General features: G+C 32.8%; 1 protein-coding gene across 1 annotated transcript in view; it reads right to left on the reverse strand.

The window, feature by feature from the left end:
• Positions 1 to 912: 912 nt before the first annotated feature.
• Positions 913 to 12,665, reverse strand: part of LOC145323687 (neurexin 1-like) — a 46,311-nt gene continuing 34,558 nt past the window's right edge. Inside the window, exons 21-29 of the mRNA XM_080166136.1 lie at positions 10,960 to 11,055; positions 9,895 to 9,976; positions 9,517 to 9,574; positions 8,628 to 8,694; positions 7,672 to 7,741; positions 3,832 to 3,893; positions 3,179 to 3,380; positions 2,683 to 2,765; positions 913 to 1,987 (exon numbers count right to left, since the gene is read on the reverse strand). Of these exons, the coding sequence (XP_080022262.1) occupies positions 1,484 to 1,987; positions 2,683 to 2,765; positions 3,179 to 3,380; positions 3,832 to 3,893; positions 7,672 to 7,741; positions 8,628 to 8,694; positions 9,517 to 9,574; positions 9,895 to 9,976; positions 10,960 to 11,055 (1,224 nt within the window). The 3' untranslated portion in view covers positions 913 to 1,483. The remainder of the gene's footprint in view (positions 1,988 to 2,682; positions 2,766 to 3,178; positions 3,381 to 3,831; positions 3,894 to 7,671; positions 7,742 to 8,627; positions 8,695 to 9,516; positions 9,575 to 9,894; positions 9,977 to 10,959; positions 11,056 to 12,665) is intronic.

Below are 12,665 nucleotides of genomic sequence, written 5' to 3' on the forward strand. Positions count from 1 at the left end.
TTTTGGGAGGGGGGAGGTAAATTTTCATTTTTGAGGGGGTTGGGAGTGCCCTACCCCCAAGAAAATAGCTTTAAACCACCACAGGACCAATAGGTATATACCATGAAGAATAGAATCCAATCGGTTCAGTGGTTACTGAGATCCTAAGCTTCAGACAGACAGACAGATGGACAGACATCAAGCTACTTTGTATTATAGATGAACTGACTAATTTACATACATAAATTTAAACCCTAGAGTAGCTTAGCTTCTAAAAACAAAAGAAAACAAAGGAAAAACAATTAATGAAAGTTTATTTATGAATTATATTAATAAAATGACAAATACACGTTATTAATAAATCTAATAATTTTAATAATTATATTAACTACAGATGAAAAAAAAACTATGTATGATCATTTTTTAAATATGATTGTTTACATCAAAAATAACATTTATTCCTGGCTAATTTACTTTATTGATATCAATTACTGCATCAATGCTTAAAACTTTGAATTTTCCTATCTAAATTTATATAATTTTCCGCGAACATGTAAATGTAAATGTGATTTTCAAAAAATGATCATACATAGTGTTTTCTCTCTCATATAAATAACAAGAACAAAAATGTAAAAAAAAATTAAGGCACTGCGCTTTTAGCTTAATTAAAATGTTTTATGTATTTTTTAATTGCAACAATGTTTTTTCTCTTTGGACCCTTGAAAGTTTTTTAAAGCAATTATTTTTGCTTTTACAAAATTATCCTAAGACTGAAGTCTGTATACTACAATTTGTGGTTGAAACGTTTGGATACTAAATGAACCAACAAATCAAAATTAAAAAAAATATCTCCAAACTTGTTAAGAAACAAATAAGAAAACATTATTAAAAGACTTTTTTTTGTAAAATATCTATATAAATTAATATAAATATTCAACACAAAATTTACAAAAATTGTCTAAAAATTATAATTCAAAATACAGAATTTTACCTACCCACAATCATATAAAATGCAGCTACTCTGTAAGCAGTCCTTAGTTGCATTCTCATAGCTATAAAGGCAATCTTAAAATCAAATGGGTAGTAATCAAGACCCCCCCCCCTCCTATTAATTTAAAGAAATTAATGATTTTAATAATAGATCAGATTTTCGTTTTCCTCACCACCCACCCTCTTAAAAAAATTGAGGGTGCCAATGGCACATTCATCTTAGAAATTTTATATAAATACATACGTTTTTTCTTCTGTTATTGCTGTGCTGCGCTTCTTATGGACATTATTATACTTTTATTAACATTTCAAAAATTATTAAAATTTTCTACTAAAAGCATGAAAACATTAATATCACTTTATCCAAATAGTTTTTCTTCTTCTAGATTTGTGTACAAATATCACATGAGAAATTTTAACAAGAATTTTTTTTAGTTTTAGTTTTAAGTTTTTTTAAATCACCTTGCATAGTTTAAATTTATAATTTTTATAATTGCATATTCATAATTTTTTTTTATACATACCATTCTTTCACTGGTTTATTATTATTATTTTTCACCGCCATTGACGGCGGATTGGGTTTCGGCGCCAAAACCGCCGTGTTGGCGGCCATTAGGGAGCCACCGGAAGCGCCGCCAAAGCCGCCAGCAGCGGCCAAATTATCACTGCTTTCCGCCTTTATATTGTTGTCTGTGTTAGTGCGCATTTTTAGCACTATAACGATTATCAAAATAACGGCGATTAGAACGACAAAAATAATTCCGACAACTAGCAACGTCCCCGTAAAATTGATCCGCACTTTTACCCGTTCCCCGCCACGGGTCTTGGCGTCGTCCTGCGCGCTTTCACCGCCGGCGGCTTTGCTGTTGGTATTGTCGTTAGTCTCGCCGTCAGGGCTCTCGTACAGGTTGTACTTGGGGTCGTAGTTTTCATAGCTGGGTTGTTTACCGCCGCCTCCGCCGAAATTGTTGTTGTTAAAGTTAATTCCTTGGTTGTCGTAGCTGTGCGTGTCATGGACCTAAAAAATAATGAATTTTACGACAATTACATACACACAAGTAGCGCAACAACAATCTATAGGTATTATAATTAGCAATTTTTTTTGTCTGATCTCAAAAGTAGCTGATAAGATTGAATTAAGCTTTATTAGGAAGCCTCATATAAAAGCCTCAGGGTGGTTTTATGCTATTTTCTTTTAGATACAGGCTGTATAGAGGCTATGGGGGCAGGTACTATTATGAAGTGTTTTTTTAAGGAAAAGAAGCTATGGGCGCATCCGCTAGTATATAAAAAGAAATAAAATCTTATAACATATCAGAATGAAAGTTTAGATGCTTTCTGTAGCCATATAAATCAAGTGCTATATTTATGTCAAACTGTAATTAATAAGTTAAGAGCCACGGTTGTTTAATACAGTCAAAAATTAGATAGATTGACAATTGGATATATATAGATAGCTAGCTAGATAAAAATATAGATAGATAGATAGATAGATAGATAGATAGATAGATAGATATATAGATAGATAGATAGATAGATAGATAGATAGATAGATAGATAGATAGATAGATAGATAGATAGATAGATAGATAGATAGATAGATAGATAGATAGATAGATAGATAGATAGATAGATAGATAGATAGATAGATAGATAGATAGATAGATAGATAGATAGATAGATAGATATATAGATAGATAGATAGATATTTACCTGTACAGGTGGAAGAATAGTTACTGGAGGTAAAGGATCAGGTGCCTGGGTTATCATATCATAATAAGCTGGATAGGTAGCAGCTGGAACAAAGAAAAATATTTTAAAAAGATAAAAGTTTTAAATGGTTTTGTGGACTTTCTGGTAATGATTAAAATTTGTTACTCTTCCTAAATCACACCTTACTCATAAAGGAACTATTATACAAATTTTGAAATCGATGGAAATATTCTAACTTGTCTAAATTAATTTAACATCTTTCAAACATGTCGTATTGGTTTGTTCGGCGGTTTATCTTAAATATCATTTCAAACCTTTGACATCCAGGTGCAATATTTAGTTGATTAGTTAATGTATTGTATATAGCTAATAGACGAAAATTTATGTGAAGAATTATTAACTAAATAAATAAAAAATAAAAATTCATTCAATAACTATTAATGTTTTGTACATAAAAGATAAGCCTTATTTCATATAATGTTAAAAAGCTACTTACGTTCCCAAGGATTAAAACTAGTAACTGTCTCCCCTCCCCCCGAGGGACCACCTGCCCCACTTCCCTCCACATCCTCCCCCCATCCCCCGCCGCTAGCACCCCCGGCACCTCCCCAGCTTCCCTTGTCATCGACGACACCCCCTCCTCCACCTTTCCAACAGTCTTCATCGTCCACACAGTTCTGGGCCCAGGTAGTGCTCACCTACAAAAATGGATATATTATTACATGGTTGTTGCAACAGATTTTCAGAAACTCTAATAAAGTGATACTCACAGCTGACCAAAATAACGTTACTCTCATGTCCCCACCCTTTACCCCATCCCCTCTCTTTCTACTGGATAAACGAACAGACCAATCAATGAGGTCAATATTATTAAGTTAAATTTACGACAAATTTTATTTTAGCTTCGCATCTGATAACAAAGTTAAGTTAATTATTAAATCGTATTATAGACAGCTTTCCGCGGATATCATAATGAAAAATAAAACCAGTTTTGCTAGATCCAAGGGGCCGAAGCTCCGGGCTAACAAACTGGTATCAATTCTATGATTTTTATCTTAATATTCATGGAAAACTGTCTATAATACGATTCCATACATGATTTTTCAGTATGGCTGAGAACCGGTTTTAATATACTGGAAAATATTTTACCTCATATCCCGGTGATCTGGTGGGAGCTGTGTATACAGGGGTGATCAGTTCGTCTCCTGCACCTGACATAAACATATTCAATCAGTGACAGAACAATGGAAAATACGTTAATCTACTTCTAATTATCAACCATCCAATTTTGCTCCCTACTTAGTACGTATATCTAGATTTCATCCGTTGATACATCTCTACATAAAAGTAACAGGATGTCTATCTATGCGTCTAATCCGAAGGATATCGCTAACCGCTGAACCGATATGGTTCTCCTTTACAATATAGCTTCACAGTCCCTGGGGGATATTTATATCTATTTTGGTGTAGGATAAAACAAGAGAAAAATATGACAATTCTAATTTTTAAAAATTTTAATTTGAATTTTAGGATTATTTTAGGCTATTTCCCCGATTCATCCCTAAAAATCTCCTAGTATTGTTATTAAAAGCTAAAAATACAATGCATTCTGTAAAATATTGGGACGGTTTTAGGCTACTGATTGAACCCCCAAACACCAACAACAAATATGCAGAGGTCCTAGAAGCTAGGGGCATTGGCTGTTTTATCTATAAATCTTCCTTTCAGTGCTTTTTCTAGTTTTTAAAGTGTGATTGCTTTAACTTCAAAGTGCATTTATTTTAAGTTTGAAATGTTCTTGAAAAGGAGTTGAAAATGTTTGTACTTTTATTATATCAAAATGTTGAGGCCATATTTAATACTTTTTTGTTTATGCTTTCGCCTGCGGGGCCTGTACCTGCACTGCCCTATCCCTGCGGGGCTACCCAGTACCCAATACAACCTAACCTGGCATACTCTCTTCTTAGTTTTGAATTATATGGAAATAAGGGGTATTGGTGGGTTAAATGCTCGATTATGATTGATTATACCATCAATTTTCAATTATATTTCATTAATTATAGGTGGTTATTTTAATATAAGAACAGCAAAAAGTTTTTAATTTCTGTACGATTATTTAGATTTTTTGTCTATTTTGTGAAAACCCCAAAAATTTTCAAGTTTAAATATTTGAAACCCACAAAACAAGTAAAATTTGTTTAGAAGTTTTGAAGGAAAGGTTTTGATAAGTTTTGTACTGTGTGTGTGTATGTGAAGGGAGGGAGGGGACATTAGGCTGTTTATTTCAATAGTCCCCAAACTTTTATGATTCCATTTTCTTTTTAGTTGGATTACCAATTTTAGGGACTTTTATTAAGTTGAGTGTCCAAACGTTTCAACAACTAATTGTTATCTGCAGAAGGATAATTTGTGTATTAACATTGAGGATGTATAAAAATTTATCAGCCATTGTCTTGTCACTTTAGATCTCTGGTGTGTATGAGTACAAGTAGTAGCGCAGCTATAATATAGTTACTAACTTGTACAATTACATATAAAATAAGATTTTAATACCTATTCCAACTGAGCTTCCTATCCTAACTGTTTAAACGATTTAATTGTGAGCATTCGTGGATGTTTTGAATGTATTGTAGTACCGTCTCCTGTCGCCTTTTTTTATAAATCGCTTTTTATGAATGTTGTTATCCTTGATTCTATAAAAAACACTCATGTATGTTTGATAAAAAAGACAAGTTTAAAAAGCCAACCAAAAATAGACAATTTTAACTGCAATAATTGGGAATAATATGTATATTAATCTTCCATTGTTCAATCCCTAAACATATTATAAACCTTTTGTAAAAGTAATACATGTGTGTTTGTGTTTGTTTGATTTTTATGTGAGTGTGTGTGTGTATGTTTGTTCTAAGTTTGCTTCAAATTAGTTATCTTACAAACTAACCAAGCATGGTATTCTTCTATAATACAAAGTAGAATGATGTCTGTCCGTCTGTCTGTCCGTTCGTCCGTCTGAAGCTTAAGATCTCGGTAACCACTGAACCGATTGGATTCTACTCTTCTGGGTATATACCTGCTGGTCCTGTGGTGGTTTTAGGCTATTTTCTTGGGGGGGGAGGGACACCCCCAACCCCCCCCCCAAAAAAAAAACCAAAAAATCTCCCCCCCCATTTTTTGCAAGAAATTTCCTTGGTCCTTTTACGAATTTCACCCTTATTTTTTATTGATCACCTCTTGGGGCAAAGGCCCTGCAGGCTAGGGGCGAAGCCGCTAGTATTATATAAAGCAGTAATGTTTTTTTTGTTTATTTATCCGTTAATCTGAACTGATTGGATTCCTCTTTATAGTGTAGCTTTACATTGGTCTAGACTTAGTTTTAGGATATTTTATCTTCAAATATTTTAATTTTTTTTATTGACCTTCCCTTTACTTATTAAAAATATCTATCTGCAGTTCACGGTAAAATATTGCTAGTAAGCAATATTTCCAAAAATCTATGAATTTTAAAGGCTGCTAGCTGCCAAACGGCTGAACGTACAGATCATACCCGCACACCATTTTAAGCGGCATAAGAAGGCCTACAAATAATCTGTAATAGCCAAGATCCAATGATGCACAGGGAAAGCTTCACTGAAGAAAAAACGCGCAAAATAGGTCTTTTTCGCGCATTTCTCTGCACTGCAAGGTAATTATGCATTATTGATTTAGGGCTATTCCAGATTATTTGTAGGCCTTCTTATGCCGCTTAAAACAGTGTGCGGGCATGATCTGTATGTTCAGCCGTTGGATACAATTACGTAGGGCTTGTTGATTTTTGTAACAATTAGATAGAATTACGTAAGGATAACAACTCTATAATCAATACATTTAAACTTTGTTGATTTGTAAATGTAATTTTATAAGAACTTAATGTTTCTAAAATCAAAATAGTTCATTTTAGCTATTTAAAAAATGTATTAGCAATGTGGAAACCGCCTGTAAATCATGCAAAGTTTTCAAGCAAAAATTTTGGTTGCAAATTTTCGCATTCTTTTGGCTAATGTTTGAGGATTAGATAGATAGATATGTAGATAGATAGATAGATAGTAAGGTATTTGCAATAGAGAGACAGAGGGTAAAGAAAAAAAGAGATAAATGAAGAAATAGAAAGACAAAGTAGAGTTAGAAAGAGAGAGAGAGAGAGAATAGATATGGGAAAAGATAAATAAACCCGGGGGATTTAAAAATTTGCACCCTTATTTGGAGGGGATTAGGAAAATTTTGTAGTATAATCTTTTATTTTGTAATCGGATGAATTCTTTCACCCCCGTCTTACTCTACAACAAATCAGACGGACAGACATACGAACATTAAAAAATTTAGAGTAACGATGCATTTATTAAACATTATTTAGAAGTCGGAACAAAAATTCCGTATAAATCTATTCAAAAATTATATATAGGGTGCTCTTGTACATTTTTAGACTTGATTACAGAGATATTTCCATATAACATTACACCTAATGAACCTAGTAATTCGTATTGAAAATCAATCTAAAGTGTTAATTTACATCATATAAACTTTTTCCAAAAATAAAAAAATACCAAGTTATAGTTTAACTTTATAAGCTATTCGATAGGTATAAAACAATAAAGTTATATGTTTGTTTTTCCTTTTTAATCACTAAAACAATCGAATTTTCTATTACAGAAAAGCTTTAAATAGCTCCCGGATCGGTTCTAGGCTATTTCATTTTTATATTAATGTCTTGGGTTGGTTTTAGGCTATATTCAAGTATTCTCTTGTTTTGGTTCAAGGGGTGGTTATAAGTTTTACAATCGATTTATTGAGGAAATTCACCAAATTTGTTGTTCTATATCTATTTAATTCTTTCTACATTAAAATATATTTATATTACATGTAGATATCATTTAATATCTACCATCTATCTATCAGTTAGGCTATCTATCTTTCTATCCATATATCTATCTAACTATCTATCTATCTATCTACCTGAATACTGATGACACTTTGAACTGAGATTTTTTCTTTTGGACGCACATTTAGCTGTTATTATGCTATCCTAAAATAAGAAAATGAATTAATACTGAATCTAAAATATAAATGAAAAAAATAATATCACTTTTGTTGTCCTTGGCCTATGGCTCCTCGGGGACAACAAACCTGAAGTCAATATTTCTTATCTTGCTATCTGTGGAGTGCAGTCTATGATACGATGAACTTGTGTATATTCCTCTATCAAGTAGCCTGAACTGAAGTGCGTAATTATAAGCAGTTTGACTTAAAACTGGCGTTTGATACATGTACACATTTGAAGAAAAAATACTTCGTCATCTTACGTCTTATTTAACTAAAAAATAACACATAATTACTTTAAGCATTTTAATGAGTGTGATGCTGGTTCAAACTGCTGCTTTGTCAGATGGTTTTTAATATATCTATCTCTCTGTATTACCTGGACACCTGGAGAATTACTGCTGGCTGTCTGTTTATCTATCTATCTATATATCTATCTAACTGAGTGTATTACCTGGACACCTGGAGAGTTACTTCTGGCTGTCTGTTTATCTATCTATCTATCTATCTGGCTGTATTACCTGGACACCTGGAGAATTACTGCTGGCTGTCTGTTTATCTATATATCTATCTAACTGACTGTATTACCTGGACACCTGGAGAGTTACTGCTGGCTGTCTGTTTATCTATCTATCTATCTATCTAACTGACTGTATTACCTGAACACCTGGAGAGTTACTGCTGGCTGTCTGTTTATCTATCTATCTATCTATCTAACTGACTGTATTACCTGGACACCTGGAGAGTTACTGCTGGCTGTCTGTTTATCTATCTATCTATCTATCTAACTGACTGTATTACCTGGACACCTGGAGAGTTACTGCTGGCTGTCTGTTTATCTATCTATCTATCTATCTAACTGACTGTATTACCTGAACACCTGGAGAGTTACTGCTAGCTGTCTGTTGCATTTTCTCAAACAGCTCCAGGTTTAATTCCCTGAATAATTAAAAAGGATAAAAAAGATTAGTTTTTATGAAAATTAATTTACTTTTTAAATGAAAAAAGAGCTTCGCTTTTTTATACTAAAAGCCAACAATTCGGATAAAAAATGGCCATGGAGGTAGGAAAAAATTTAGCTGTTTTTTACACTAGTCCCAAAAGTGTTATAATAACGTTTTATTATTCGTTGGCTCTATAACTTTTGGGACTTTTATTAAATTTAAATTGGTTGGTTCATTAGGTACAAACGTTTAAACTACTGATTGTAATTTACAGAAGGGGGATTTGCCTTATCCCTTTAGATCCCTGCTAAAATATTTAATATTACATTTTGACGGACACAATTAATTAATGTTAATAGTGTAAATAATAAAGATAGTTTGACCAACAGACAGACATACGAACATATGAACAAACAGAAATCCTTATACTAAAGTAACAGGATGTCTGTTTGTCTGTGTGTTTGTACCGAAAGATCTAACTAACCGCTGAACCGATCGGGTTCTCCTTAACAGGGTAAATTCTCATAGGTCCCGGGAAGGTTTATAACTATTTTGGGGGATGGTACCACCACCCTCCCAAGAGAAATAAAAAAAAATCTAAAAAAATTACGTTTCTCGATTTACCAAAGAGTGTTCAACGAAACATAAACTTCAAACGCAACATAGACATATTTAAATATATAAAAAAAAACATTTAAAGTGCCACTTGAGGCCTCTAGGGGCGTAGCCGCTAGTAAAAACTAAGATATAAAAATATGTATAAAAAGAAAAAAAACATCCCTAAAAGCAAAGTGATGAGAAAAATATAAAATTATACCTGTAGTTAAAAGGAATATTGGTAAGCATTCGTACATCTCCCATTAAAACTGCACCACCTAAGAATAATAATCAATTTGTATTGTATAGTTATCGAATAGTTTTCCACGGATAGAATATAAAAGTAATATAGACATTTAGACAATGTATACATGTAGAACCTCCCCTTACTTTTTAAATAAGTGGGGGCTTAGTTTTTCATTGTTTGTTTGTTCTTTCGGTCAGGTTAAGTTAGATTACATTGGGAACTTTAGAGTTAGGGCACCGAAGGTTTAGGTTCCGCAATAAAGTGGTAGGAACTTTAAACCACTCGTTTGAATAAGGAATGTATCTAAAATTTTTAGGCTGACTAATGTTTTTGTAAAGGTATCAAACCTACCTAATTTATCTTTAGCAATATCTAGAATTCTGATTCCATTGTAAACTAAACCAGCCATTACTCCATAGTAGGGATGCTCAACCTAAAGTTAATTTTTTTCTTCAACTTTTTTAAAAAGCGAAGCTTTTCTATAATTAGGGTCGGTCCGTCCGTACGTCCGTCCGAGATAGTTAGCTTTTATTCGTTAATTTAGGCATGTTAGAATTGTCCTATCGATTTCAAACTTTGCATGGTGATTCCTGTAGTAGTTAGGTACGATTTAGAAAGCGTAGCAACTCTGTATTCTGTATTTCTGTATTTAAGAAGTTTTGCAACAAATTTACGTATAATTTTGTCAAACCTTATATTTTCATATTTTGTATATTCAGTTCTGACACTCAACAAAAGTTAATGTTCGTCTGTCATATCGTTCAGAGCTTCGCTTTTATGGATGTTGTCATCCTTGTTTTACGAATAAACCCTAACTTTTTTACATTTATATTTTTTTGTCTCCCTCTCTCTCTTGCTCTGATGGTATGTCTCTTTCTCTCTTCATTTTTCTGAAGCTAGTAAAACTGGCTGTCTCAGATTATGACGTCAAAAAAATAAACCAATGAGAGGCAAGTATACACTGTAATTGACCAATGGTAAAATTTATAGTGGCCTCTCATTGGCTAATTTTTTGACGTCATAATCTGAGTCAGCCACTTTTACTAGCTTAATTTTTCTCCTTTCTTTCGCGTTGGTTAACTTTTTTTTATCTCTCATATAATTTTTTTCTCTCTCTTTCCATCCTTCTCTCTGTCTCTCTCTGTCTCTCTCTCTTTCTCACCCTTTCCATTTCTCTCTCTCAGTCTACCTTTTTCTCTCACTCTCCCTCTCCCTCTACCTCTTCGCTTTTTTTTTTCATTAAATTTTTATCTCTTTTTTCTCGTTGTTTATCTTTTGATTTTCTTTTGTGTCTATCAGTTTTTGTCCATTCTCTTATCTGTCTATCTATCCATCTGTCTCTTTATTTCTTTCTCTGTCACTTTCTTTTTCTCTCTTTTTTACAAATTACCTAGTTATTTCAAATTTGATGCATACCTGTCCCAAAAGTTGGTTCCATTTTCCTCCCACTTGGATCTTGACCTGACCCTTCTGTCTGATGTGCAGCTGATGCTCTTGGGTTTGGTGGCTTACCTTAAAATAACAATTTTACTGCGAGATGTTTGATAAGAAGACCGAAAACGGTCATAGATGTAAACAAGGATGACCACATCCATAAGTAGCGAAGCTCAAAATTTATTGATAGACATCAGGAAAAAATAATCTTTTGAGTATGTTAAAAAGACATAAATGAAATAAATCACGAAACCTTTTAAAAATGTATAATATCTTTTGAAGCATTAAGCTAATAAGAAAAACGTAAAATCTGGGAATCGATACAGCACCCCAACCAATAGCAATTCTTTAAAAAACATATGTATAATGTTGAATTAATTAATCCCTAAAAATTACAGCTGTTTATCTTAAACAGGAGTCAAAAAAATCATGAAAACTTGAAAAACTAGGAATCAATCTAGCACCCTATCCAATTATCATATCTTAAAAAAAACTTTATAGAAATGTGTAGAATGTTGACTTCATTAATCCCTAAAAATTCCAGCTGTTTATCCTGAACAGAAGTTGAGATAATCATGAAAACTTGAAAAAACTAGGAATCGATCTAGCACCCCAATCAATTTACAAATCTTGATTAAACTTAGTAAAACTTTGCAGGGTGCAAATTTACTTAATCCCTGAAAATTTCAGTCGTCTGTCTTGAAAATAAGTCGAGAAAATCTCGAAAACAAAAAAAATCTAGGAATCGATCTAGCACCCCAATTAACAAACAGATGGACAAAACAATGTATAGATTAGATGCGCATATGTAATGGGAATCTTCACTAAAAATTTCAGCTGTCTATCTTTAAGAGGAGCCGAGAAAATCACGTTTCCCCCACTTTGTCTCAGACGGACGGACGGACAGACGGACGGACGGACATTTCGAATTATAGAGTAGCTTCGCTACTAATAAACAGAGATATTCAGGCTTTTTATTTTAATGAAATGTAGTAAAATGATGGGTTTTCAAGATTTTATGGGGAAATTTAATGAGGGGGGGGGGGGGGCAATAGGGGTTTTAAAGTTTGAGAAGGGTAAACAGTAACTACTTCTTTACTCCCACCCTTGAAATAGTCTATGTATCCTTTATTTGACTAAACATACAATTAATAATATAAATAAATTTATAGATATAATATAGTTTTTTTATTTATTTTTCGGAGTCTACCCCAGATGATATTTGAAGAATATTTAACAAAGGTCTTGATGTACAATCTATTCAAAGTATAAATAGTAAATTGATTTCGTCACTTTGATATAAGGGAACTAAAGGGATAAGACAATAGATGTTAAACGATATTAACTTCCAAATGATGATGCACAAAGTTACCCCTTTTTTAGCTATAAATTATTGGTTGAAAAGTTTGGACAATACATATTGTAATACATTAGTAACTTGTAGAGAGTCTAAGTTGTAGACAAATAATGACAAGATATTATTAAGTATAATGTGCTTTAATGAATCCATAAAAGTTTAAAATAAAACAAGGATGGCAACATCCATAACTAAAAGATCAAATTTTATATAAACATAAGAGGATGTCTAACTGTGAGTCTGTATAGTGAAAAATCTAGCTACCTGCAGAACCGATAGGGTTCTGCTTTACAGTAGCTTCTTACAGATCCAGACAATGTTTATATAAAGG

The sequence above is a fragment of the Acartia tonsa genome, chromosome 7 (genome assembly GCF_053477335.1).
Source record: "Acartia tonsa isolate MP-2025a chromosome 7, ASM5347733v1, whole genome shotgun sequence".
NCBI classification, from domain to species: domain Eukaryota; kingdom Metazoa; phylum Arthropoda; class Copepoda; order Calanoida; family Acartiidae; genus Acartia; species Acartia tonsa.